The following is a 27,757-nucleotide window of genomic DNA, read 5'->3' on the forward strand; positions in this document are numbered from 1 at the left end:
CCAGGAGATACATGGCCCCCCAGTACCACGCTCGCCCCCACGCCCCAGGATGTACTGTGTTTCTCCTGGTTTACCCTGCCGCGGCATTAGCTGTGTGATTTCACTCACCCAAACTCCGTGCAAAGCAAGAACAATGGAAAGAACGAGCGTGCAGGTTGCTGGGACATGTTAGAGTATGTGTTTAGAAATAACCTCATTTCTCACTGCTCATATGAGAAGCTGCATCTCGGTTCAAGGTGTTCTGATGTCTGTGATGGTAGAAAGAATCATTTTGGAGAATTCTGGCCTTCCCAGCCCTCCAAAGTGACCAGCGACATCCTTCCTGCTCTGTAGCGGGGCCAGCCTCGTCTGTGAGTCCAAGACCCTCGAATTCCCCGTTGTCTTGCTCAGCACTGTCTTGAGATGGGCATATTCACATTAAATAACAAGGCAGCTCTCTTTCGTCTACGAAAATATAGCGACTGCTTTCTCCTAGACACGGAAGCACAAATGCGAATGCAGATGGTAGAAGAATTGAGAGAACCTTGTTGGTCACATGGTTGGGCCAGAGGGAACGGTGTGTGTAGAAATCCTCGCTCGGCACACACTCTTTGGGTCTCGGTTATAAAGCGGTGCCGTTCTGAGTCAGCACTGGCCACCCCACGCACGGTGCCCGCCACCGGCCGGCAAGCGGTTATGCGGCAATGACACTTGCGGCGCAGAGTGGCAGTCTGAGAGCCAGTCAGCTGTGCGGCGGGACCGCAGCGTTTGTGAAAGTCCCTATTGAGCTGGTGGTGGAACGGGCAGGGCGCGCAGGTAAATGAGGCTGCGGAGCAGGCAGCCCTCAGTTTGATCCAGCACAGCGCTGCCAGTGGCTGGCAGGCCCCGCCCACGTGCACTGCGGTTGGTGGTGAACTTGAACGGTTGGAACTTCTAAGCAGGAAAATCTTTGGGTCCAAAGCGCATGCGCGAACAAAGCTTCGCGGCGGCTGCTTTGCCTTCTCTGGGCTGGGATGAGCGTCTTCTGCCCTTTCAAAGTCGGCGGAGTCCTAAGGAAGCAGACCAGCCCCCCGCCCTGTGATTTCAAGTTTGGGCACCCCGGAGTCCGTTGAGCCCAAATCACTATTTGGCCAGTCTCTTGAACATGGTCTTAATAGTTTCCTTTTCATTGTTTTGAAATTCCCCCCGCCCCGCCCCGCACACACAAAAATGACATTTTATCCAGTCGTTCCTAACAAGAAAACTTCTCCACACATTTTGCCTAATATGTTTACCTTACCTGGACACCTAGAGTGGCCTTCCGAAGATCTGTCCTAATATCCAAAGACCCGGTGACCTCAAGGCAGGGGTGTATCTGCTCACGGCCCGGCCTGCCGGGTCCTCCCCCTGACCCTCTGTGCCCGCTGCCCTTCTGCCGCGGAAAGCCCTGGCTTGTTCGGAAGCCCGACCTCGACTGGTTGACACACTCAGGTTCACAAACACGTCACGTGGCTCCCTGTTGGCTGCAGCATTTCTCTCCGGTGGATGTACAACCCACCGAAGGTCCTGTTTATAATACTCAGCACGTGCGAAAGTTTTCACCAGGTGCTGCCCTCTGCCCGTCCTCCGTCCCAGCCCGACCGGCCAGGAGATGTCCCCGATCCTTGGCTACCCCGGTTCCCACACCTGGAAACCCTTCACCATCAAGCACAGCTCAGAGCCACCTCCTCCAGGAAGCCACCTTTGACTGGTGGCGGGGGGAGCACCGACGGGTGAACTCGTGCCCCCGAGGGAAAGTAAGAGCAGCAGAAAAGTAAGTTTTATAAAAACACAAAAACATCGAAGAGCAAAGTGAAGCCCCCAGGGAAGATGAGCCTGGAACATCCCACTCGCGGGGGTTGTGGAGTTCTGCATGAAGGAAAGAGGTGAAGTTCAGACCAACCATGAGGGAGCAAAGGGGCAATGAGTGAGGTCAGCGACTGGGCAGTGTGTGGAAACTTCTGACCTCCTAGCTTAACTTTATTATTATTATTATTATTATTATTAGTAGTAGTAGTAGTAGTAGTAGTAGTAGTAGTTGATGTTGTCGCATGATTTTTTGTTTGTTTTTATGCCAAGGAAAGTGGTTTTCACTTAGTGTCTACGTGATTTATAAACAAAAAGTTGATTTGTTTTTCAGTACACTTTCTAACTCGGAATCATTTTAGATTTATACAAAAGTTGTAAAGATGGAAAGCCCCCCTGGTCGAGCAGCTCAGTTGATGAGCGCATTGTCCTGATACACCAGAGTTGTGGGTTCAATCCCCAGTCAGGGCACGTACCAGAAGAGTCAACCAATGAGTGCATCAGTAAGTGGAACAGCAAGTCGATGGTATTCTCTCCCTTCTTCTCTCTCAAAAAAAAAAAAAAAAAAATCAATAAATTTAAGAAGAAGGAAGTCCCCATGCATTCCCCACCCAGTTTCTTTTATTGCCAACATTTGTGCATTCGTCACAACTAAGGAACTGGCACTGTAAGGTGGATGCTAAACTTTGGGATTCATCGGATTTTATCTAATGTTCTCTTTAGTCATAACGTCATGTATTTTATGATGTATATTTAATGCCTTAGCCATCTTTGGCTGTAACAATTTTTCAGAATTGCTTTGGTTTCGATGGCTTCGATATCTTTGAGGACTCAGAGTCAGAGAATGTTCCTCCGGGTGGATTTGCCTGTTGATTCTCTCAGGGTTAGACTGGGATTATGGGATGTTGGAACACCAGAGAAGTAAAATGCCTCCTCAATACAGCCTGTTAAGGGCACATGCCATTAACAATGCTTACCACTGATGCTGCTGCAGAAATGAATAAGCGAACCCTCGTTCAACCTGGGGTCGAGAGCGCATGAAGGAGAGTTCTCAGCCCTGCATTTCCGGCAGCTCTGCACAGTCCAGCAGGAGAAAGACTTCCTCCCGGCCTGGTGACAGCAAACTGTCTTCTCCTGCAGCCAATGAGAAGTTACCACCACTTACGATGCTAACTTTTCTCCAATGAGATTTTGTTCTCCAAACAACCCTTCCCTGCTCTCTTCTTTCCTCTATAAAAGAATGCTCTTCTTTATTCTCCAGACCTGCCTGCCTTTTGCCATATTTTGCTTGTCCAGAATTGCAGTTCTTCTGCTATCGCCAAAGAAACCCGTTTGCGATGCAATAACTTTGTTGCTTATTTTGAAAGTTGAAAATGGTAATGGCGATCATCCAGCTGTTTCCCAGGTGTCTCTGCTGTGACTCCCTCCCTCCCCTCGGAGTTTTGGTGAGTCTGGGGCGGGAAGCTACACTTGCTTGGCGGGGGAGCATTTATATAAAATTTTTTGAAGTTTTTGTGTTTAGGAAAAAATGTTCACATATGGACTCAATTCATTTCATTATTCTGATTTTAAAATTTCACATTTGAAAGATTTTAATTGTAATGAATGTCTAAGCATCTAATTTTGTCCAATGTTCAACTTCTTTTTCAGTTTTCAGAATTTTTTTTGTGCTTTTCCCAGTTACAGCCCTTAATATTTATGTGCATACATTCAAGAGATCATTGGCTTCATAACTTGACCGTCCCTAATTAACATATTATGTAGTTTATTCTTATCTTTATCTTCTTATAGGACTTTATACTTTTCTTCACACTTGCTCCTACACATGTCTGTGTAGATCTCAAATATTTGGCAATGTTTGTTTTTGATAACCAATAAAATTCTTTGAGATACTTTAAACTGTTCAATATTGTACAGCAGCAATTTTCTACCTTCTTTTAGCTCATGGCTCACATAACCTAATCACTAAACTGCTGCACACTAAAAATATATACTTTTTGCTAATCTGACAAAAAAGATTGGGTGTAATTTCTATTCATTCACACCAGACAGCTATTGTTGTGTTGGCTGCTGTTATTTTGACAATTTAAGGGAAAAGAGGTCAGTGCCCCGACTGGTTAGGCGTTGAAAATTTTAAAATATGGGTGTGTTGCCATGCATCAGCTGGAAAATTGTTATTGTACATGAATTTTGTATTTGACAGCCTCACTAAATGTTCATGTGCTCATTTCTCTTGGTATTTGCAGTAGAAACAATAACTCAAACTATCTTTTTTTGGTATCTAGTTACCACTTTTGAAAATGACCTAAATTCCCTAATAATTTCAAAGTTCTGATGGAAGACCTTGCCACCTCGCAGTCTCCAAGAATTACACCATTATCTGTCCATCCCACATGGTAGGTACCAAACCTGTATTTGAGAATATTTTTACATGTTAAGGACATTCTTTTTTACTAAGCATTTGTGTGAAGCCACAGGTATTAAATGTGCACATATGACCATTTATGAAATGTTAAGATTGACTTTGTCGGTTTACTGATTGATGTCACATCTAAAAATTCCATGTGAAACACACTAGCATGTTTGAAAACTCTTTAGAGACTTGAGAAATTCATGCAGCTTTGCTAGACTAGACTGGCCGATGTCCTGTAGACTGCCACGGTTCAACTGGAAGCTACATGACGTCTCCCTCTGCTGGTACCAATTAAACCCCTTACTTCATTAGAATTCCTGTTCATATAAATATACCAAGTTTGTTCCTTCTCTCGAGAAGTCCAGCAAAGAATAAGCTTCTTAGGCTGCATGAGCTCTAGGTCAAACGCAGATCCCACACGAAGACCCATGAACTTGTTTTACAGGGAGACTTCCAGCCTTAATTCTCAAGGCCCAATTATAACCACCAAAGAATGTCTCCAGAGTACTGTGATTTCTTTAGAAGCTACATCAGAAAGCCGTCCACATACAGCTTTTTACTGTGCACACAGTCTTCACAAATTTGGGTGGCTCTGAAAAGAGCCTTTGGTTTGTTTTTCTCTTGTCTAAATGTTCAGGTTCCTCATTAGGCTTCACTACCGTTATTACTTGCCCTTGCTCTTGTGGTGGCTCTCAGTCTTCTTGGGCAGCAGCACAGGCTGGATGTTGGGCAGAACCCCACCCTGCGCAATGGTCACACCGCCCAGGAGCCTGTTGAGCTCCTCGTCGTTACGGATGGCCAGCTGCAAGTGGCGTGGAATGATACGCGTCTTTTTATTATCACGAGATGCGTTTCCAGCTAACTCCAGAATCTCAGCAGTCAGGTACTCCAGCACGGCCGCCAGGTACACGGGCGCACCAGCCCCAATGCGCTCGGCGTAGTTGCCCTTGCGGAGCAGGCGGTGGATTCGACCAACTGGGAACTGAAGCTGGGCTCTAAACGACCGCGATCTGGCCTTGGCACGAGCCTTGCCGCCCTGCTTCCCACGCCCAGACATACCTTAAGACCACACTACCTGTAACAACAATAAGTAAGTACAGGCTGTGGGAGCCTATTTATAGTCTGCCGTAGGTTGTAATATGCCGTCTGATTGGCTGGGTGCTGTACGCCTATCCAATCAAAAATTACTTATAGAATCACCTTATTTACATTTACATCATTACCTATTATCCAATCAGATGTTGGTTGTCCAGCCTGGCAGTTGAGCACCACCCTATAAATTGTAGGCTTTTTTTTTTTTTTTTTGCCATCAACGGCTGTTTGCTGACCTTGGTCCGTTGTAGTTTTTGTCTGAGCGTTCATCATGCCGGAGCTTACTTCAAAGGGCGTTATTACTTCTAAGAAGGGCTTTAAGAAAGCTGTAGTGAAGATGTAGAAGAAAGAAGGGAAGAAACGCAAGAAGATCCGCAAGGAGAGTTACTCAATTTACATCTATAAGGTGTTAAAGCAGGTGCATCCCGACACAGGCATCTCAGCCAAAGCCATGAGCATCATGAACTCTTTTGTCACTGACATCTTTGAACGTGTTGCAGCTGAGGCATCGCGCCTGGCGCATTACAACAAGCGCTCGACCATCACGTCCCGGGAGATCCAGACGGCCGTGCGCCTGCTGCTGCCTGGGGAGCTGGCCAGGCACGCGGTGTCCGAGGGCACCAAGGCCGTCACCAAGTACACCAGCTCCAAGTAAATAGTTCAGTCATCAAATGAGTTTTATAATGAAAGGCTCTTTTAAGGGCCACCTATGTTTCCTTGAGAGAGCTGTGTGTTTATCTGATTGTTCTCTGTGTTGGCTTCAGTGTAAGAGCATGGTACTTCATGCTGTAAGACTAAGCTGTGGTGTAACTTGAACATAGTGTAAAATACTGCCCTTAGTGTCCCCAAGCTTCATGTTAGTGAGTTCTTAAAGGGCACCAGCATTTTTCCAGGCACCCGGAGGGTCTTGTATATCAGGAACAATACTCCAAAGGGGAGCCCTGTGGACTGGATTGGGGATGGTGTGCGTGGGTTTGTTTGCTGGGCATGATCGCCCATGAGGGACAGTATGCGTTTCTCTGAAGGTGTCTTTTTCTTCGTACCTTTCAGAAAGAAATAAGCCCACAGCTGTGGGAAGATACTGGTGTTTCTGGAAAGCGGGGTTTAGGGAACATTCAGGCTCTGCTCCTGGGACAGTGCTGCTGAGCATGGAGAGTTGGTTCTGTAGACCGGCCTCGTTGCACTTCAGCAGCAAGGATTTCAGGCCCTTGAGTTTTTAGTCTGATGCAATTTATATTTCGGGGCTTTAGACTCAGGTTGAGGATCTTAACATCGAAACTCCACAATCTGGGCTAACTACTGGCTAACGATGTACTACAGTAGGTAAACTGACAGGCTTTCCTCACATTTTCTTACAAGTCATGGTATAATAACTTGTATGATGATGTGTCATTAAAAATGGTGTGTGTGTCCTGTTACTGGACCGTCCGGACTCATCTCAGAGAGCAGAAGTTAAAAAAAGGAGTAAGACACTGAACTCAGCAACCTTAAAAGGCGGTTATCAAAATTACTGCTATACAAAAACTGGCGGCAAGTAAGCATATGATCTTTATTAGGAAAACGTAAAGTAAAACAATGAGGCTCACGCATCTTTTAGAAAGGCTGAATTCCAAAACGTGACCAAATGTTGGCAAGGCTATGAAGGAATAGAAATCACTGCCAGTGGTAAGGTGGACTGGCGGAGCCCCTTCAGCTGACTTTTAGGCAGATCCTAATCATTATAACCAGCAACCGTGCTTCCAGTATTTACCCAACTCATTTGTAAACTAGTTAAATACCCCCTGCAAATACTTGACAGTAAATGACTATTCAGAGTTGAAATATGGCTAAGTCACCTACTTTGCTTGAATTTATATTTAAACATTAAAGTGAATTTCAAAATGAACAGTATACTTACTAGTTAACCTGGCAGAATTGGCAGTGTATATCCACATAGACTAACTCATTAAAGACCTAGAGCCCTCTAAAAAAATGTTAAGTGGCTCTTAAAAGAGCCTTTGGGTGGAAACTCGACTGGACAAATTTACTTGGAGGTGGTATACTTGGTGACGGCCTTGGTGCCCTCAGACACGGCGTGCTTGGCCAGCTCCCCAGGCAGCATCAGGCGCACGGCCGTCTGGATATCCCAGGACGTGATGGTCGTGCGCTTGTTGTAATGCGCCAGGCGCGACGCCTCAGCTGCAAGGCGTCCAAAGATGTCGTTGACAAAAGAATTCATGATGCTCATGGCCTTGGCTGAGATGCCTGTGTCAGGATGCACCTGCTTCAACACCTTATAGATGTAAATTGAGTAACTCTCCTTGCGGGCTTTCTTGCGCTTCTTCCCTTCCTTCTTCTGAGTCTTAGTTACAGCTTTTTTAAAGCCCTTTTTAGAAATAGCAGGGCCCTTCACATTCAGCTCCGGCATGACAAGAACTCACTTCAATAAGTCTAATAACTGTCACCAAACAGCTGTTACGGGCAAAAAAGCCTGGTATTTATAAGGCGGGCTCAACTGTCAGGATGAATGGGCAACATCTGATTGGATAATAGGTGATGACGTAAATGTAAATTAGGTGATTTTAAAACTACTTTTTGATTGGATAGCCGTACATCATCCAGCCAATCAGATAGCAAGTCACAAACTATAAGTCTGCCCTGCACCTACTCAAGAGTAGTTTTTTGTGTCATGGGCTACGGGTCTTCCATCATGTCTGGTGCGGAGCAAGAAGGCAAGACCCGCGCCAAGGTTAGTTCTCGGTCAATTAGAGCCCAGCTTCAGTTCCCAGTTGGTCGAATCCACCGCTTGCTCCGCAAGGGCAACTACGCCGAGCGCATCGGGGCTGGTGCGACCGTGTACCTGGCGGCCGTGCTGGAGTACCTGACGGCTGAGATCCTGGAGCTAGCGGGCAACGTGGCTCGCGACAACAGGAAGACGCGCATCGTCCCCCACCACCTGCAGCTGGCCATCCGCAACGACGAGGAGCTCAGTAAGTTGCTGGGAGATGTGACAATCGCGCGGGGAGGTGTCCTGCCCAACATCCAGCCTGTGCTGCTGCCCAAGAACACCCAGAGCTACCGCTAGAGAGGCTAAAGCAACTTCAGGGGGTGAAAGCCAGGAAAAATCTGAGTCCCAGGGGGAGAAAGGAACAACCCAAAGGCTCTTTTCAGAGCCACTCACCATTTCTGAGAAAGAGCTCAGGTAGAATTGCAAGTTGGTTGCAGCCTCTAAACCAACTGGGACTGTGAAACTGGTCTAGTTTAGACTGAGGTTTCTGAAGCTGGTCACTTCAAGTACAATAAGTCGACAGCGTAACTCCTGGTCTCCAGTGGTTTGGCGCGTTAACACCAGATAGCTGTCCGGCACCTTGCGGCAGCAGAAGTGCCATTCTTGAGGAAAGGGGCAAGTTCACTTAGGGCTTCTGTGCCAGTTATAAAGTGGAAGTGTGCGATGTCATCCTAGGGTTTGGATTTTACTGAGGATGGAGTTAGACTAAAATGGATTACAAAGAAGGGAGGAGGTTTGCAAATTTGCAGCTTTGGCTCAGCCGAAAAATAGGAAAGCAGTCGAACTCAGTATCGCACAAAAATCCTCAAAATTCCCAAAACTATAAAACAAAACAATGCACACTTAGAAGTACAAAAATCCCCAAAACATGCACAGTTTAGAATTAATACTCTGATCATAAAATTATACCCAAGCCGATAGAATTGATATTTTAGAATTACAAGGACATAGTTTTTAAAAACCTGTTAGCAAACTTAAAAATAATAATGAAACATGAATTAAGAAAAAATACAAATGGCTTAAGTGGAACCTAGAAAACAGTGCAGACTAAGACAAATGGGAAAAAAAATCCTCAAAAATCAGATTTCTAAATCTATCCTCTGAGATAGTTAAAGAAAAAGATCAATCTGTCACCAGTAAAATCATTTCAGGTTATGTAAACAAGTTTTTATATTTTTTGAGGAGATGCAACAAAATCTAAAAGAACAAAACATGCTCAGGGTAGCACAATTCATCCATTGCACGTGAGTAATTTATTTACACCCTTCATTGCCTTCCATTAAAATGTGCTGAAATCCTTTATTCCATGAGGAGCTGCTATAGTCTTTAATACCAGGAACTTTAATGTTGATTTAGTAGTAGTCTATATTTTCTCAATAAACAAAATTGGCTCCATGCAACATACAAAATTTACATGGAAATGTCAAGTAAGAGTAGATAGATTTATATTTCACCAAAAAATGTCATTATTAACAAAATCCCCTCCCCAATCCTATCGTTCATGTTTTGTTATTTTATTAATTTTCAACCATTTATAGTTAAAGCTTTAAAACAAATTTGAAAGAATAGTAGGATGAACATCCATCTGGCACGCATTATGAAATTTTACCTCAGTCTGCCTCCTCCAAGTAAGGATATTCCCTTGCAGAATCACAATACCATTATTATACCTGTGAAAATTACCAATTCCCTAATACCCAGTCTATTTTCAAATTTCCCTAGTTTTCTGGAAAAAAATTTTTGTAGCTAGTTTTATTTTAGTTTCCTTTCAAATTGAATGGAATATTTGTGCTAAGCCCCAACCCAATTCCCCCCAAAATAGTGTGTTATATTCACAATTTGCTAAAAGGCCACATGTACAATAATTATTACTTATTTTATCATTTAAAAGTGCTTAGCAAAACATTTTTATGTCGCCACCGTCACAAAGCAGAAAGTCCACTCACCTGATGTGCCGCAGAGCCAAATGCTGAAGGCAGACTTTTGCCCTGGGGAAGACAGAGCCATGGGTCGGCCAGCAGAATGAGGAGCTAGCATGGAAAACCTAAACTCCCCAGTGCTTTCTGATCAAGGGTTTTTAAAGGCAAAAATTGAGGGTTAGGGGTCAGGAGTCACCGCAAAGCTGATTGGTTGGTTCTTGTGCAAGCCTTAGTGATTTTATTCCGTCCCCTTCATGCAGTTCCTCACTGTGGAGGGAAAAATTGAACCACACGAACTGTCCCCTTGTCTGGTGCCTTCGGAACTGATCTCACTGTGAAGAACTGAGATTCCACAAAACTTCTTGTGGTTGTGAGTCAGTGACATCTTTAAATCGAAAAGCAGACACTAACCATGTTGTAACCTCTGCGCTTGTCAAAGCAGTCAATGTTTGATGCTCAACTAGCTACCTATTTCTATGATCTCAAGCAAAGTGGGCTTTTAAACATTTTCCCTGGAAGTTGCTATGGAGTCAGGCCTCTAGGACCTGACTTACACACTTAAAAAATAATACCAACACAAGGGAAAGTTTATTTAGAAAGTTACGGAGGCAGCGAGAATGAGCCTTAGAAGAAATAGGTACAGAAGCGAGTTCCAGAAGGGCCCTGGGAGGGCAGGCAAGAGCAGTCTGGGGTGACTGTCATCCAGCCGTCGGAGCAAAGATTCGAGCAGGTGCGTTCTGAGGGGAGAGGCAGAGAGACCGTGCAGAGGGAGAGAACGCTCTCTCTCACACTCAGTCTTTGCCTATAAGCTCCGTGACAACCAAATCAATGGACACGTTTCCTTAAAGCCAATACCTACATCTCCAGGAGACTCTACAATCTAACACGGAAACATGTTTGCTGCAGCTTGTCTCACCATCAGTGTCTGAGCACATCTCGGGATGCATTCGGAAATGTTAGTCAAGGGATCTTCCAATTAGTTATTGCACTGTGTCTAGAAACACAACGGAAGAAAGACCTGAAGACGGAACTTCATGTGGAAAACAGAACTTAACCCCTTAACAGGTTAAGGCTGGGAAGGGAAGCCATGCCATTGGTACACCTACCCCTTACTCACCACACATCTGCGAAATCTGCAGAGATTGGGGGAACACAAAAAAATGTGTATTAATGTTGTAAAGAATTCTAAAGACCTCTAGGAAAATTAACATAAGGTTAGAAGAAATGATACACTTTGATACCTGAGAGTAATCAAGTTAATGAGAGTCCTGTGATCCCTGGATTAAGCGCATATTCTTTCTCTTCTTCCCTCTCGTGAATGGCAGCTTAGGGTTTCTCTTGTCCAAAACCAGGTAGAGAAATTCTGGGAAATGTGGAGGGGAAAATTGAACCACAAATAACTTACACAGAAATATGTTTTATTTCTAGTCACGTAAAAAAAGTATAATATGATGAAACCTAATGAAGGAAACATCTGCTCAAAACTGTTCCAAGCGAGTGACCCATTCCTTACACCAATTATTAGAAGGTCCAGTCAGGGAGAACATGAAATACTTAACACACAAGGATAAACTATGATTCAAATGGGCCAATATTCAGTGATATGCAAGGAGACAAGTTTTATGTCTGTACCAGGCAATTAGATCCAGAGCAAGACACCAGGGTTACCTGGTTAGGGAAAGTTAAATATCAAGACTTACTAATTCAAAGAACTGGAGACAGGAGGGGTTGGCTATGAAGAAGTGAAAATAACTCTTAAGGACAGGTCCTGCCCGAGACCGGAGGAGGTCTTGGAGACCTTCCAGACCATCCTGGGAGGTGTGGGTGCAGAGGGCTGAGTAGTCGGTGCGGGGCTCACACCCAGAGAACCTGCTGGATGCCCCGCCTCAACTGCAGATGAAGGCAGCCAGAGACCTGCAGTCCGGAGGCCCGGGGAAGTGAGTGCGAGGACAGGGAGCCACTTGGGTTCGCCTTGGGAGTGGGCTTAGGCAGGGAGGAAGTTCAGTGACAGAGTGCTGGGTGCACCCACATGAGATGCTAGAGAGAAAATGGGGGTTCAGCTGAGGTTCAGAGAGACCCATCACCGAGGCACAAGAGCGATCGGGCCCGAATGGCGTGTGACAAGTGCCCAGGACCCTGGGGAGTACGTGGTGACAGCTGTCGGGCATGGACAGAAGGACACAGGAAGTGCATGTGTCAGCACGGAGGACAGGGACATTTCTGTCATTATCTGTTTGCTGTGAGCAGGCTCAGGAGGGACTCAGAGGTGAGGACACACACGAGCAAGCATGGCCCTTCCGAAATGCTCTGTGACACAAAGGACCAGAATCACGAAGTGTTGAAGTGCCTGTCGATCGTCACAGAAGACTCAGGGCTTTGGGCAAACAAACAGCTGTAGCCAGAAAGCCTCGGCGGTCCCTCGTGGTGATTGACCTGGACTGCTCTCCATGGAGAGCGCAGTCTATTCAACAGGAGGGGCCTGAGGACGGGACACGGTGTACCCTTCCCTGACCAAGAGCACACTGTCCCCGAGAGACCCCACAGGCAGCAGGGCAAATGCCCCATCTGTCAGACTCCCACAGAGGGGACCTGAGGCCGAGGAGGGACATGGACGGGCAGGGAGGAGGTAAATGACCCCTTCTGGGCCTGAAGCATGAGGAAGATTGAATGAGCTGCATCTACCTATTAATGAAACACAAAAGTGAAGTTAAAGTTAAACCACTGAGCCAACAAAGTCTACCCATTTCGCAACATCAAGGCTAAAGGTTTGGGGCAATCACTTGCCCCTGGGGATTTAAAAATTTAGGGAGCTCAGAGGCGTGTGTGGGAGGAATGAGGACTCTGCGCTCTGCCTCCCAGGTCAGCCTTCCTCCCTTCTCGCCCTGCGTCTGCCGGCCGGGAAGGGCTCTCTCCCCCACAGACAGTGGCCTGATTTGCTGCTCGCGCAGAGACCGTGGGGGTGGGGAAGGGAACTCCTTTTTTCCGAGATACTTCTGGAAAGCCAGAGTGGATGTCACCTTTTCCTAAAGGAGATAAGGGCCCAGAACTCCCGGGAACAAAACTCGAGGGAGTCGGGCCCCCCGAGAGGAGAGCAGCAGAGTGTTGGAGTTGCCCTAGGCAGCCGCAGGCAAAGCAGCCTTTGCCAACTCTCCTTTCTAGGGTGAGTGTCCCCCAAACACTGGAACAAGACGAGGTGAGCTGCAGCCTGAGGTCCACGTAGTGGACCTGGTTTGGTGGGAGGCGTCGTCGGTAATTGTACTTGAAAACACCGACCGCATCTCGGCTGAACAGTGAAGGTGAAGCTGGTTCTGGCAGAGGAAGATTCCTGTCCTGGCTAAGAGGTCAGCACAGATCTGACCTTCCCACCTCCATGGCTCTGGGAAGTAATTAATGAGTGAAGAGTTTGGGGCAGAGGACTTTTAAAAAAAATTCTCACCCGAGGATACATATATATTTTTAATTGATTTTAGAGAGAGAAGAAGAGGAGAACATCGATGTGAGAGAGAATCATCAATCAGTTGCCTCTTATATGCACTTGGCCCAGGGATCGAACCCACAGCCTAGGTATGTGTCCTGACTGGGGATCGAACCTGAAGTCTTCTGGTCGACGGGACGACGCTCTAGTCAGCTGAGCCACGCGGCCAGAGCTGGGGCAGAGGACGGGTGTGGGGCAGTGAGAAATGTCCGGTGCTGGGATCGGGCAGAGGGGCACATGCGATGTGAGCAGTGAGTGGAGAAGTCGGTGCGTTTGTGCGGAGGGAAGGCGCACAGCCTGTCTTGGCCGTGAAGACGGACAGGAGGGGGACGTGGGAATGGCTGGCCCTATTTCTTTGATGGTTCCCCCTCCTTCACCTGGTCTGTAACAAAACGGGTAAGACGAACAGTGTTCAGATCTGGGTTCCTACCCGGGCCCTCCGTCCCAGGCAGCTACAGACTCACAGACGGCGTCCACTTGGCCATCTGCCCCTCTGGGTCCAATACGCATCTCACATCCAACGTGTCCAAAACGAAGTTCTTGTTCTCCTTCTGGAAGCCTTCTCTCCTCCCACTGGTTTTCTCTTGCCATCGAGAACCACCCCGTTCCCTCATCTGCTCAAGCTGTCAATCTAGAAAACCCCAATGACCCCCTGGCCACGTCCCCACATCCCCCTCATCAGCAGTTTTTCTTGGCTCTGTCTCCAAGGAGACCCCGAGTCTGGTGCTCTGCTCTGGGCCCAGTGCAGGCCCTGTCTTCTGCTCAGCTGGACACAGCAGCCTCTTCCTTGGTTTCCAGGTTCCTCATCTTGCCCATGACGAGCACACAGCACGTGCAGTCTGGGTAAATCACGTCCCCTTACCTGTCCTGGACCCTGCCTGGCTCGGCCCCTGACCGCCTCTGGGATGCCCCCCACCTCAGCCTGCACACTCGCTGCTCAGCTGTGTCCGCAGACACGGGCCAGTGCACCTTGAAGGCCCCTGCTCACAGCCACTTCCTCCTCGTCACCCACCCCCACCCCACAGCTGGGCCGAGACTTCCTCCCACAGCCAGGCCCAGTGGACATGATGCAATGGCCGCCCTCTGCGTGATGCCGGTTGACAGTCCTGCCCACCTCTCTTCTGATTTCCTTCACAGCAAATGCTGTCTCCCCTCCGTTTTTTTCTCTGGTGACCTTCCCGGAGGCTTCTCCAGAGGCTCCAGAACATGGGTGGCGGCAGCGGAGGGCGGAGGGAGGGCAACGCTGGTGTGGGTGGAGTAGTCCGGCGACGTGCCAGCCCTCTGGGGCCAGAAAACCGGCTTCTGCCCTCGTAAGGGGCAATTTAGTGAGAACTGAGTCCTTCAGCCATTGCTGGGGCTCTCTCTCTCCGCAGCTATGCATTTGAAGAGCTGTTTCCTGTACTTCCGTTAGCCTGTCTAGATAGTTAAAACACAGTTCTCTTCTGGATGCCATGTCAAGGGCGACGGTCACATTTTAGCATCTGGTCCCCAGTGTAGTCAGGTGAGGCAGGAACACACAGAAAGAGCTTCGCAGGCAGCCCAGGCCAGGCCTCTTCCTTTTAGAGAAGAAGGAACCAAAGCCCCTGGGGACATCTTCCAAGGCCACACAGTCGGCTAGGGACAGAGTCCTGGAGACCAACCAGGCCTCCTGAAGCCTAGGACCAGGCACTCTTCTTACCCAACATTTTCTCCACACTCTTAGAAGGCCTGCAGCCGTGTGCCATGTGCTACGGGATTCTTCTCCTTGTCTGTACGTGCTTGCCCATTCTTTATTTCAGTAGGTAAATGCCAGACCCCAGAGGAAAGGGCCAGATGTCCCCCAAGGAAGAAGCCCCGGGCACCGGGGGCGATCGTTCCAGAGATGCCGATGTGCGCATGGTGTCTTCCACCAGCAAAGGTAAAACCACGCCCTGGTCGTGGATGGAACTGGGTGTGGGTCGCCTTGGCGCCCTCTCAGGGGTGTCCAACCTGAGGCCCACAATGACTGGGAGTGCAGCCCGTCACATGACAGTAAATTTACTTAAAACATTATGACATTGTTTTTGTGATTATATGTCACCAAGTATTTAATGTGTGGCCCAAGACAAGGCTGCTTCTTCCAGGGTGGGCCAGAGACACCAAAAGCCGGACACCCCACGGCATCTTCTTGTGACGGCCAATTGCCAAGAATTCTATATCGCTTTTGAGAATGTTTCCTGAGAATTATTTCACCTCTTGCAATAAACCTGGAAGTTATATGAAGCAGATGTGAAGACCTTATCTATGGCTGAAGGAAAAAGGTCACAGCAGACGCTACAGAAACTGTGGGATCCAGTCTTGGCTTCTCTGATTCTAAGTCATTAGTTTTCTCCAGGAGGTCAGCTTTTCGGAGATAATGCCTTTCAAAAGGACAACACGAACCAAGACAGAGCACTTTGTAAGGGCTGGCATTTTAGCCTGTGTGTCTGCTGGGAAGCGAGCAGGTCTTAAGGGAAGCGGGGTCCCCCTCCTCCTGTCCTCGCAGCAGAGCTGGGCCCCCTCGCATCCCACTCCGCACGTGGCAGTTAGCTGGTGACCGCCCGAGCTGCAGTGAACGTCCTCAGCTTCCTTGCCTGCGAACTGGAAAAGCCCGACCCCCGAGTCTCTAAGATCACATTTATTCCTAAATGTCCGGGAGTCTATTGGGCTCTACTGTTGGCCAAATTCTCCAATCTTAGCTCCCTCTCTCTCCAAAGAGCAATACAGAGCATTTCTGCACCCAAGTTTCCCACGAGACGTCACGCTATCGGAGTCTGCGGTCTCGACTCTGCCGGTTACGAGCAGTGTCACCTTAGGCAAGTGACTCACACTTTCTGAGCCTCAGTTTTGTTGTTCGGGGAAATGAAACGACAGTCCCAGTGGCAACGTCATGTGGTCTCCACGGGGACAAAATCAGTCCTGGTGTGTAAACCACTTAGGACAGTGCCTGGCACATGGTGTGCCCTGGACAGGCGCCAGCTGCCATTCTTGCCTCTCACCCTCTGTCCCCGCTCACAACAGCCCTTCAGCGAAGGTGCCACTGGCATCGTCACCATGTCACAGGAATGAGAGCTGGCACCGAGAGCCATTGGATAACTCGGACTGGCACAGGGGCTCAGGGCACGGATTCCGACAATGGCGGTGTGCCGGTCACCGTGATGTATGCTTCCAGCTGTCACCCACAGCGCTGCCCTTGTCTGGGGCCCAAGGACAACAGCACAGTTCCCCTGGGTCATGGGCACATACTGTCCGAGCCCAGACGACAGTGTCAAGATGAGGCTGAAAAACTTTTGTCCTCTCACCTCGCCTCCCTTTCAAGCCTCCTCTCCAGCCAGCCTCCGAATGTGCGCCGTCCCTGGTTACAAATGGCATGGAAAGCCATCCCAGTGGGGCCCATGGGAGCCGCATTCCACGTCTTCTCCGCCCCGTGCTCGGTCCGTGGATAATCCTCCACTGCTTCCGGCCGCTTCCCTCCCCCAACCCACCTCTTCCCGTCCCCACACGCACCAGCCCAGCCCACAGCCCTACCTGGAAAATACCTGCCTGGGCCCCCCCAACCCTTCCTGGCTCCCCATGCTTCAGTCTCCCCCTCAGCTCTGGCTCTGGGGGAGTCAAGGACCCTGCCTGCTGGGGCCACGGACGTCTGTCTCACTGTCCAGCGGCTTCGCAGGCGGACTGTAATCCCCTCTTCCAGGCTCAGGAAGTGGGCGGGGGAGAGAAGCTCCCTGATTTTAAGACCTTTTGTGTCTTCTCATCTCAGGCTTCTGTTCGGTCCGACACGGGCTAGCCCTCATCTTGCAATTTTGTAATTTCACCCTGTGTACCCAAAACATGAACTTGAGCATCGCCCTGCCCGCAATGGTGAACAGCTCCGTCCTGCCCTGCCCGGCCAACGGGTCTGACGCCCGAGACACCTGCAACGAAACCCTCCCGGGGTTCTGGGCAGCGGTGAGTGGTGACACGCGGGGCCCTCGCTGTGACTCAGGTGGCGTGGCCATGCAGGCTCTTGCTATGTGTCACAAGAACGTAATAAACAGCTCAGGGGATTGTCCCCCTCTTGTGGTGTCTGTGAGTGTGACCGGGGACTGAGCCAGAATGAAGGAAACAGCACATGTCTACAGACAGGCATTCGTGACCCAGAATATGTTTAACAGCGCGATGCCTACTTTCCCTTTCCTCCTCCACTTACTCATGAATTCGCCTACGGTGCTTTCTTCCTCTAAGGTTCGCCTACATTTTAATCAGTCCGTTCATTGTGTGACTGGGGAACTGATAGGTTGGGGGAATTGCATAGAGAGCAAAAGAGAAGAGAAGGGGCTTTTTTTTTTTTTGGCCTCAAGTCCTCACAATAAAAATCGTCAACTCCCTAGTCAAAGACCAACAGTGGCGGTCTCTCTGTCGCCTAGGATCCTGTGTATGACTGGAGTCCTGACCTTCAGGGGGTCATCCTCAGTGCCCTCAACTGCGGCTCGTTCTTGGCTTCGATCCCCTGTGGCTACGTGGCTGGACTCTTTGCAGCCAAGCAGTTGATCGGGGCCAGCCTCTGTGTTTCCTCCGTCGTGAACCTCCTGATCCCACACGCAGCCGACGCCGGAGCGGCCTTGCTCATCGTGCTCCGGGTTGTCCAAGGCGTGGCCCAGGTACCAAGGTGTTTGCTAAGTGTGAGCGCGGTTCGGCCCTGAAATGCCTCAGAGAGCCGAGAGAGGGCCTCCTCCTTTCCAGATCATCGTCATGACGAGTCAGTATGAGATCTGGCTGAAGTGGGCTCCCCCGCTGGAAAGGAATCAGCTCATCATCTTCAGTATCTCAGGTAATCGATGCCACGACCGTGCCCTTGTGCATGGTGGCCTGTCACCAGAAGCAGCACATACACCCCAGGCCTCTGCGCCCCTGCTCGAAAGCGCTGCCCTGAACTCTCCTCCTTGATCGTAACTGCCCGCTCACCGGGCAGCACGATTCTTGTGAGTGCTTTGCGTGGTTAATTTATCTTAAAGTTCGTAAGGCAAATGGAGACGCGGACAGACTAACGAGCTGCCCAGGGTCCCCAGCGAGTGAGGGAAGAGGCAGGACTGGCCCCGGAGAGTGTGGGTCACAGCCCGGAGCTGCCGTCTCAGTTCTGCAGCGCGGTCTGTCGGCAGGGCCCGCGGCTGACCAGGACCTTCTCCCGCTTGGTGCAGGCTCCGCACTGGGGGCCTGCTCTGTCGTCCTTGCCGGTGGCTTCCTCTGCGAGACCCTAGGGTGGCCTTCTGTCTTCTACGTCTCAGGTGAGTGTTCGCTTCCCACACCTCCGAACCGTGTGTCAGGGCAGAGAGGGCCAGACAGCATTTCGGTGCCACAAGCCACCCACCTGTGATGACCCGCGTCCTGACAGGGCTGGAGTTGACCAGGTGCAGAGCCGATGCGCTTTGAACGTCGCAACATGACGGCTGAGGCTCTCGGCCTGAGCAGTGACCTGGGGGCACGATCACCTGCCCGCCTGTGTCAAGTGGAACCCACGGCGGGCGCTGGGGGCATTTCTTTCCCGAGCTGTTGAAAAGGTTCCTGTGACGTGATTATCTTGTTAGATGCACTTATTTATTTAATGGAGTCTTTTGCATTTCTCTTATGAAATTGTGGGGGCGTGGCCTAATTGCAGGGAAAGTTCTGCGTGGAGCAGAGAGTGGAGGCTGTGGGAAGGAGCAGACCCATAAGGCCCAGGGCCGGACGCCCCACACAGACAGGCTCTGGAGGCCACACCCCCGCCCCTCATGGACGGGGTCCACCCAGTGGCTCTCAACTAACGACTGTGTCTGCTTGGCTCTGCAACGTCTCAGAAAGCCCAGCAGCGAACTGCCGGATTCCGGGGGCCTGCGTCCACTGCAGGTTTTCATCACTGGGTAGTGTGTGTAGATCGAGGGTCCTGGGGCCGTGCACGTGGACGGGTGACTAACTGCAGCCCCTCGGCCTCCGGAGGCTCCTTTACAGAAGCTGCTGCCGGGCCAGTCACAAACGTCATTCAGGCAGAGAGGCGGACTCACCGTGCATGCACTTTTGAGAAACGGTGAGCAGTTCATACGAGCTGCAAAGTCACTAAGTGTTGTGGAGTCCACGTGAATGTCCTCCCCACTTACGGTGCTGCTGTGCGGATTTTCCCACCCTGCCCTTCCTTCGAGATTTTAAGTTCCTCGGTGGCAAGATGGTGTGTTTGGATTCTGCTGTGCTCACAACCTGACAAAATGCCCGGCCCAAAGAGGAGCGTGTCCACGGCGGGCGAGTGAGCGTGTGGAGAGGCCCCGGGGCCCGAGAGTCTGACAGAGACTCTGTCCGATGCGTCCTGTGCCCACCGCCCACTGCTGAGGTTTCGCTGTCTGACTTGGTAATGGAGCGCGTGTGGGAGAAGCTCTCCGGGCTGAGGACGCTCCTCCGTGTCCGCGTGCTGTCTGGGCGGTCAGGCTGCGGCCGGCTCTCCGGTGCAGGAGATGGACGTGGGACAGACAGACATCACTGCAGCGGTGGGAGGCGCTTGGCAGAAGCCTGCCCAGCACGGGGCATGCCGACTGGCACTTGGACCTCGAGGGCACTTTGGAGCACACGGGGCAAACACACTAGGCTCTGAAATTCCCCCACGTCATTGGCCAAAGCAAGTGATGTGCCCAATGTCAAAGTCAAGTGGTGGGCATGTGCCCTCCACCCACGGCCAGGCCACACAGGGTGCAGCCACAGGAAGGGGTCGGGGGGGCCAGGCTCCTGTCGACCATTGGGACTGTCTCAGATCTGAGTCCGGTGCCACCGGGACCTCTTGCAGGTGGGATCGGCTGCGCCTGTGTGTGTCTCTGGTTCCCTCTGGTGTACGATGACCCTGAGTACCACCCGTTCATCAGCGCCCGTGAGAGGGACTACATCGTGTGCTCACTGGCTCTGCAGGTGCCTCGCTGCCCGCTGCGCCGCTGCCCTGCGTTTGTGTGGGCGTCTGGGAGGGAAGGTGTCTCCAGCGGGGACGCTGGTGTCTGCTCTGCTGTTGTTTTTTAGGACCGGGTGCCCTATCGGTCTCTTCCCATGAAGGCGATGCTGAAGTCCCTGCCTCTCTGGAGCATTCTGGTGTCTCACTTCAGCGTGTGGTGGTACATCTCTGTCATAACGGCGTACTTACCCACGTACCTCCACTCTGTGCTCGCAGTCAGCCTCAGTGATGTAAGTGGAAAGAGCTCACCTGTTCTCTCCAAAGGCTTCATTACATAAGTTTTCAGAGGAAGAAGGGAGGGAGAAGGAGAGGGAGAGAAGCAGTGATCGGTGGCCTCTCATACGCACCCTGACCAGGGACCCAACCCATGACCCAGGCGTGTGCCCTGACCGGGAACCGAATTGGTGACTTTTGGCTTTGTAGCACCCACACTGGCCCGGGCTCCTCTCTCTTCTTGTTACCACATCAGGGCATTAGGACCAGAACTTTCAAGTGCAGAAGGCAACCAGGTTTGCGTGAATTCTGATTCATGTCCGTGTGGCCTCCTGGGCACTGGGGTGGGTGGTTCCAGGCCAGCTGGACATTCAGAGGATGTCACAGATTCTTGAGGGACCTGTGAAAGCATTCTGCATTGAACTCCATCAGCATTTGCAAATGGGACACTCTGCTGGTAGCACAAAGGACAGAGTCCTAATGGGACACCACAGACACACTGAAAAGGAGTGTGTGTCGTCCCCTACAGGACTGACAGCAAGGACACATGGGGAGCACTCTTTCAAAACCCCTGGGTTCCAGTCTGATACAGAGAGAGGGGGGCGCAGAGATTGGCCGGCCCTCGGCTTCCACACAAATCACACGGTCTCTGTGACTGGCTGGCGGGCGCCTTTCGGCTCTGAGCAGATAGACATCTTAAAAGTGGCAGAGACAACACCAGTGACAGTTCACTGGTCATTGCCACATTCTCACCTTTGTATTCAAATAGCAGTATTCTCATATTGACCGGCCTTCCCTGGTGACAGCCCACCAGCCAGACCAGACGATGACCTCAGCAGAGGTCAGAGTCTGTGACACATGCAGGCAAAGGTAGCAGGCACAGGACTGGGACTGGAAGGCCCAGGGCTAGGTGGCCAGGTGCCTTCCCAAGGAGGGGGGGGGCCAGGAGTAGGCTGCAGGCCTGGGCATCAGAACGCGTGCGGGGTGAAGCTGGGTGGGCTCCCCTCGACCCAGAGGCCACACAAGGAGGAGGCGACCGGAGAGTGATCTGAGAGACAAGTTGACATCGTTGTCCCAAGCTCAGGAAGCCCAGACCCAGGTCCCCTGAGTTCAGTGTGCTTCCTCATGATGACCCATCCCCAGGATGGATGGGGTCTTCTCCCCGGTAAAGTGAACAGCGTGGCCCAGGGGCAGTTAGATCCTTCCCACTGTCTCCTTTTCTTTAATTCAGAGGTTGGCTCCAGAAGGACAGAACTCAGCACTTTAAAACACTATACAAAAGAAAAGAGTGAAGACTTCCTCTGGTTCCTGTCCCCCAGCCCGCTCCTCAGAGAGAGTGCTCTTTTTATTAAATTCCCATACTTGCACCCACACAAGGGTGTGCTTTTATTTTCCCAACTTTTGTTTCTTTACACAAAAGATGACATATATGTGCAGCTGTTCTTTACGTACTAGACCGCGGGGCGCTCCCACGCCAGTGAGCAGCGGAACCGTCGCTGGGCGAGCGGGGGCTGTTTCCGCCAGCTTTGTCCCTCGTTTGTGCAACTATTTCTGCCTGCACGTCACAGTCACACGGTGCACGTGCCTGACCCCGCCCAGACCTCGTGGACAGGCCGGGTCTCGCCCACCGACCCTGGATGTTTCAGAACCACTGGGCTCCCCTCTCGTCTCTGCGCAGGGCCGTGTTTTCCTGCCGGGCGGTCTTTCAGGCACCCGGTTCTGGGCCATGTGTGTGTCTGGAGGGAGAAGCAGTCGTTCTTGGTCTCTCTCCCAAACAACCACATGCACTCAGAAGTCCTATTGGCCCATCCTGTGGGTGGAGTTTGCATTATGGGCGAGTGGCAATAAGGAAAGGTGGGGTGTGGCCGCCCCCCCCCCCCCCAGTGCCACATGGGGGAGGGGACATGCCTCACCTCCTCTCTGGTCCTCAGAGCGGGTTCCTGTCGGCCCTGATGTTGGGCGCCATCTTTGTCTGCACCATCCTCGGAGGCCTGCTGGCCGACGTCCTGTTCTCCAGAAAGGTCCTCTCCCTTCTTGTCATCAGGAGGCTGTTCACCGCCATCGGTGAGGACCGGTGTGGGTGCCTGGGTGGGGAGGAAGCTCGGGCAGCCCCTCACTTTTGCCTGTCTCCCTGCCCAGGGGTCCTCTTCTCAAGCCTCTTCTCTGTGTCCCTGTCCTGGGTCAGCGACAGCTTCAGCATCTCCATCGCTTTCCTGGTGCTGAGTTTAGCCGCCAGCAGCTTCTGCCAAGTAGGATCCCTCGTCAACTTCATGGACATTGCTCCTCGGTAAGGACCCCTTTGCCTCGGCATCACTCACAGAAGCTCAGTCCGGGTCCAGCGTCCCTGGACCTGCTCTGACCACGGGTCGCACTGTGAGCGACAGGTGGACTGGGTCCCAGGAAGTGTTGGTACCACCTTACTTCCACCTGACTCCTGCAAGGGCCCAAAGCTTGTCAGCTGTTGAAGATGCAGCTCTTCCAGGCAAAGGAGGTGGCAGGTGCCATGTGGCCGCGCCTCTCTGCTGGGACGCAGCAGTCCCCAGGGTGGGTCACTGCCGGGACCACCATCAGTCCGCAGGGTGCGCTCCTGTGGGTTCAGCAGGAGGAAGGGCTGCGTGTGGCATGAGCACCATTCAGCCCTGGTGCAGGTCAGCATCAGAGGCGACCGCGACTCCCCATGTGGCCCGGGGGTCTCTCCCAGTCCACGGGGCACACTCCTTCCTCAAACATCGAACCCGTCAGACATGCGGGAGGCACCTCATCTCCAGGGAGCCAACATGTCATCCAAAGAGGGATCCTGTACCCCCCCAAAAAAGCTGCCAGGTCAGACGTCACAGCAGAAGCTGAGAGAACATGCAAAGTAGTTCAAACCATCCGTGGACATACGTCGTCTAAATGGCACTATTTAGAACAGGTCACCTCTTTGGGGTCTCGGACCCTCGCAGGGGTGACAGCAACCACCTGCTAGTCCATGTCACTTAGGTGTGACAAAGCATCAGGGCAAGTCCACGCCACCTGGAGACAGGCAGAGGACTTCGACAAGTCAGCTGAGGGGAACCCGTGCCCCCCTCTCTCCCTCTCTCTCTCACAGGTACTCTGGTTTTCTCAAGGGGTTGTCACTGGTCTTTACGAATCTATCAGGAGTCATCGCCCCCACCGTTTCTGGATTTTTCATCAGCCAGGTGAGCAGACACTCCGATGAGAGTATCCCTAAGGCGGACTCCAGAGGGCGCCAGGCAGGAGCTAGAGCAGGGGGCTCGCTCTATGAGGCTCAGCCTGGTGCTCAGAAGCCCAGGACTGCCACGCCCGTCCGGGGTGTGGCATGAGGGAGAATGCCGGATCTTCCGAGTTCTGGAGCCCCAGCACACACCCCTCGTGGAGAGGCCAACTGCTGTGGTTGGCTTGGGCACGAGGCGATTTCCCGACACCTGGAAGGTTCCCAGGAACCCGGAGAGAGGCGGTCGTCTTGTGTAGGAGACCAACGAACGCACGCAGAGCACGTGAGCTAGAGGCTGAGCGAAGGCAGAGGGAAGGGCCACTGTGTCCCTGCAGAAACCCCTGGACCAGCCTCCCTTACACACTATATTCACACCTGAACAGCCTCCCACCCTGGCAGACACATTTAAAGCCGTCAGAGCCAATTCATCCGACACCTTAGAACTTCCTCAGACTGCAGGTGGCGAAAGGATGTTCCCATTCTTCAAGGTCTCCCTCTTCCTCATGAAGAGGGAGACTGACAAGGAGCGGTATTCTTTGGACATCACGTCCTTTGTCATTTGAAGCTTCAGTTCCCTTTCCACCCCTAAGGAACAGGTTGTCAGGGAATGGTTGTTTAAAAGGGAAATTCTCAAGCTGACCTTGTCTCCCTGGTCATTCATTCATTCATTCATTCTGCAAACATGCATCAATGAATGTATGTAAATCTAACAAAACTTCCCGCCCTTCAAAGCCTGGTTGTACAAAAGAAACCGATAGAACAGGAGTGAAATTCGTCATGTGGATGGTACAGTGAAGGGCAGTAACTGTTAGAAGAATAAAGCAGGAGAAGGAACTAAGTCCCACAAGAGGGGTGGAATTCCCATTTTAAATCGGGTGGTCCAGGAAGGATGCCGTGAGACCCCCAGCAGAGGGGACAGCCAGCACACTGCACCTACCTGCCTGTCTCAGGGACAACCTGGATGCCTGGCCTGGAATGGCCTGGAATGGAGCTGGGGTGGTGGCCGGACGACATGTACCTGCCATGGCCTTTCTGAACTGGGAGGGACAGGCACTTGAAGGCTGTCAGTGATCTATAGTTTCCTGTCTTCAGGATACAGAATCTGGCTGGAGAAATATCTTCTTGCTGTCAGCTGCCATCAACCTCCCCGGGCTGGTCTTCTTCCTCGTCCTCAGCCGAGCAGACGAGCAGGAGTGGGCTAAAGACCAGATGCTCACCCGCCTGTGAGCTAATGGGAGATGCCTGAGGACCTTGGGCTGGCAGACACTCCCCTAGTGAGCAAAGTTTATCATCCGAAAAGCACAAAATACTGTTAAAAGAAATTAAAGAAGATTTAAGTGAGTGGAAAAGCATCTCGTGCACTGATTGGGAGGTTTAACACTCATCAAACGGCAGGAACCCTGTAAATGGCCCACAGAGTTAACCCACCTCTGCCAGCATTGCAGCCAAATTGCTGTTAAGTCCTAGGTAAAGGAGACAGGTTGTTTAATATTTAGAAAACAAAAAGAACTAGCGAGGTTTCAAATAACAAAGTCATGAAATTATAATCACCTTCCTCAGTTTATTCAGCCCCATGGAATTAATTCTCGTTGATCTTGATCTCTGTGAGGAGTTACAGGATGCTGTCCATTTTCCTGTGAAGTTGCTATAAATTCTCACCCAGTTCAGTAGTATAAGGGGGAAGTTATGAGAAACGTGTATTCTAGAATACTCAGAGTCATTTCCACGAATTGATCTGGAGATGAAACACTTTTGCAGGAACACTGAACACAAAACTTCAACTGAATAAAGGACAAAACTTAAAAATAGCCATGATTCAGATCGCATGACAATTTCTTACCATTCACAAGGAAATCTGCTTAGTTCTAGGACACATCACATTTTGAGGCAATTGGCATTATAACTGATAACATATCAGGACATATCAGAATTTTAAGAATTTTATACAATTTCTAGGACACATAATATGTACCCATACAGACACAATATAAAGAAGGCTTAGAATTACTCATTTTTTCCCAATGCTTCTCATACAATGTAACCTTTAAATAAGCCGAATTAATACAATATTTCTCTTTTTATAAGGAGCAAGAACAACTCCTTTGAGATATTTCAGAGACTGGAAAACAGCAGAGAGGTTATAAAACACTTCATCCAATAGGATTGTCGGCCATTGTGCGACAGTACTTCTACATGCAATCAAAGTAAGAACAATTTCACAGGCAAAACCACAAAATTATACAGTTGTGAGCAAAACCACAGATCTGATAAACACAGAAAATTACCTTGGCAAAAGGTAGAATTCTTGGTGTGTTTTTTTGGGGCGGGTTACTTTAAGGCAAAAAAAAAAAAGTATAATCTTCCATCAAGAGCACACTGCCAGTCCAAGAAAACTCTGTCCTTCCAGTGACGGAAAACAAGTGCCGGTTCCACACAAGGACACTACTGATAGACAGTAAAACTTAACTTTAAAATGTATAACACAACAATTTAATTTTAGCCAGCGTGACCATACAAAGTAAAATGCTTTTTTCTTCTGTCGTTCCAACTGTGATTTAATTTGACCTCTTAAGGAAGAGAAAACCAGATTTTAGTTTTGTGCCAGCTTACTTTTGATATTGAAAACTCATTCATTTAATAAAATTGATTTTAATATTAGCCACCCCTGATGATACATAATTCCTTTCCAGAGATTCCATTTCCTCAAAGCTTCTACAACTTTCTTTCTGAGCAAAAGCACACCTCCATTTTTTGCACTTGTTTTTAAAACCCAAAACATACATGTAACAACTTTTAGCATACGGAGGAGCTGTCCAGGACAAGCCTGTTTTCTAACACCCTGACCTTTTATAATATCCACAAGCACTTGGAGAGGTATGGGCAAGGTGTGGGGATCGGTAGTGACAGGTGGGCTTCTGCTTGCTTCTGCAGTTGCCTCTGGGAGGCCAGGCGCACTCGCCTCTGGCCAGTCCCCATCCTGATTGTTGGGGGGAGAGTCTGGGAATGTACTGAGGGGACAGGAAGGACTGTGAGGAGGGGATTCATAGTGGGCTTTCGTTGTGAGTTTTTTCTGTTCCTCCATCTCGTTCGGGAGTCCCTAAGGCTAGCCAGAATATATAAATCATTTCTTAAAAGATTGGATTTGTTTGAGAGAGAAGGGAAGGAAAGGAGAGAGTAAAAGAAACATCCTTGTGTGGTTGCCTCTCGTGTACCCTGAACTGGGGACCTTGCCTGCAACCCAGGCATGTGCCGTGACTGGGAGTTGAGCTGGGGATCCTTTAGTTCCCAGCCAGGCACTCAATTCAATGAGCCACACCAACCAGGGCTAGCCATTATATTTTTTGTATCCATTTAAAATTTTTTTTTGTTGTTTTTTCTATAGGTACTGACAAAACAATTCTTTAGGAAGTCTTTCTAATTCAAAAGTCCCATCATTTGGCCATTGACTGGCCATTGTCACTCAGTGTTCACAACACACCAGACTGAAAGCAAGGCCAAGGAAAACTGTTCCGGAGCCACTGTGCTCCCTGTGTGGGCATCTCATGAGTGGCCTGACATGCAGCCTGGGGTTTGAAAAGCACATTTAAAGGTAGAAACTGCAACCAGGAAAACAGAAAGGAGAATTGAACAAATTCTAGCCCCTTTATTGTGACCCCTGAAAAAATAGAGATCTACTAAGAGCTCTTGCTGGGTGATGAAGATCAAACTAAAAAACAAACCACAAATCAGCCTAGCAGCCACTTCTACACAGGAGCTCTCTCACAGAAGTAAGAGGAAGGCGTGGCTGAATTGCACGTTGACATTTCTGCCATCCAAACCAGCTTTTATAAAGGAATTTCTGGGATCCTAATTTAACCAATAGGACTGAGGCTTTCCCTCAAACTGTGCTGTTCTGACCAGTGAGAATGGCTCTGTTCCAAC

At 50.1% G+C, this 27,757-nt stretch overlaps 5 protein-coding genes and 1 long non-coding RNA gene across 12 annotated transcripts; 3 read left to right on the forward strand and 3 right to left on the reverse strand.

The window, feature by feature from the left end:
* Positions 1 to 2,155: 2,155 nt before the first annotated feature.
* LOC128625990 (uncharacterized) lies at positions 2,156 to 10,099 on the reverse strand. Its single transcript, XR_008389863.1, has 3 exons — positions 10,022 to 10,099; positions 2,781 to 2,937; positions 2,156 to 2,350 (listed from the first exon to the last, which is right to left on the reverse strand). It is a non-coding gene; the product is annotated as an uncharacterized LOC128625990 (long non-coding RNA).
* LOC119054981 (histone H2A type 1-like) lies at positions 4,881 to 5,273 on the reverse strand. Its single transcript, XM_037153066.2, has one exon. The coding sequence runs from the start codon at positions 5,271 to 5,273 to the stop codon at positions 4,881 to 4,883; it is 393 nt and encodes a 130-aa protein (XP_037008961.1).
* On the forward strand, positions 5,580 to 5,963 carry LOC119054983 (histone H2B type 1-A). Its single transcript, XM_037153068.2, is given in 1 exon segment — positions 5,580 to 5,963. A coding segment is annotated over 1 exon segment (384 nt).
* Positions 7,332 to 7,715, reverse strand: LOC119054982 (histone H2B type 1-A). Its single transcript, XM_037153067.2, has one exon. It carries the CDS (start codon positions 7,713 to 7,715, stop codon positions 7,332 to 7,334), a length of 384 nt encoding a protein of 127 aa, XP_037008962.2.
* LOC119054945 (histone H2A-beta, sperm-like) lies at positions 7,977 to 8,372 on the forward strand. The gene has a single exon (XM_053656032.1). It carries the CDS (start codon positions 7,977 to 7,979, stop codon positions 8,370 to 8,372), a length of 396 nt encoding a protein of 131 aa, XP_053512007.1.
* Positions 10,100 to 12,767: 2,668 nt separating the features above from the next.
* SLC17A4 (solute carrier family 17 member 4) lies at positions 12,768 to 26,468 on the forward strand. 7 transcript variants are annotated; one of them, XM_053656017.1, is made up of 14 exons: positions 12,782 to 12,853; positions 13,154 to 13,335; positions 13,465 to 13,558; positions 15,248 to 15,366; positions 17,227 to 17,414; positions 17,873 to 18,106; positions 18,189 to 18,276; positions 18,605 to 18,730; positions 20,251 to 20,369; positions 20,475 to 20,636; positions 22,551 to 22,683; positions 22,759 to 22,906; positions 23,711 to 23,801; positions 24,929 to 26,468. In XM_053656017.1, the coding sequence occupies exons 4-14, from the start codon at positions 15,255 to 15,257 to the stop codon at positions 25,061 to 25,063; spliced, it is 1,536 nt and encodes a 511-aa protein (XP_053511992.1). In that variant the 5' UTR covers positions 12,782 to 12,853; positions 13,154 to 13,335; positions 13,465 to 13,558; positions 15,248 to 15,254; the 3' UTR covers positions 25,064 to 26,468. The 7 variants fall into 7 exon arrangements, 6 of the variants coding, with proteins under 6 accessions (XP_053511993.1, XP_053511992.1, XP_053511994.1 ...); XM_053656018.1 differs by lacking the exon at positions 13,154 to 13,335 and having other exon boundaries at positions 12,768 to 12,853; XM_053656019.1 differs by having other exon boundaries at positions 12,784 to 13,154; positions 15,251 to 15,366.
* The last annotated feature ends 1,289 nt before the right edge of the window (positions 26,469 to 27,757 follow it).

Source organism: Artibeus jamaicensis, unplaced genomic scaffold, assembly GCF_021234435.1.
Source record: "Artibeus jamaicensis isolate MK-2021 breed Jamaican fruit bat unplaced genomic scaffold, CSHL_Jam_final scaffold_1689, whole genome shotgun sequence".
Lineage (NCBI taxonomy): Eukaryota > Metazoa > Chordata > Mammalia > Chiroptera > Phyllostomidae > Artibeus > Artibeus jamaicensis.

Excerpts from the sequence above, each read along its gene's own strand:
- SLC17A4 (XM_053656018.1), top strand. The coding sequence starts at position 15,255 with ATGCCAGACCCCAGAGGAAAGGGCCAGATGTCCCCCAAGGAAGAAGCC. Across the intron at positions 18,107-18,188 it reads TTGTCCAAGGCGTGGCCCAG|ATCATCGTCATGACGAGTCA; the intron begins GTACCAAGGTGT and ends CCTCCTTTCCAG. Across the intron at positions 22,907-23,710 it reads TTCATGGACATTGCTCCTCG|GTACTCTGGTTTTCTCAAGG; the intron begins GTAAGGACCCCT and ends TCTCTCTCACAG.
- LOC119054981 (XM_037153066.2), bottom strand. The coding sequence starts at position 5,273 with ATGTCTGGGCGTGGGAAGCAGGGCGGCAAGGCTCGTGCCAAGGCCAGA.
- LOC119054982 (XM_037153067.2), bottom strand. The coding sequence starts at position 7,715 with ATGCCGGAGCTGAATGTGAAGGGCCCTGCTATTTCTAAAAAGGGCTTT.
- LOC119054945 (XM_053656032.1), top strand. The coding sequence starts at position 7,977 with ATGGGCTACGGGTCTTCCATCATGTCTGGTGCGGAGCAAGAAGGCAAG.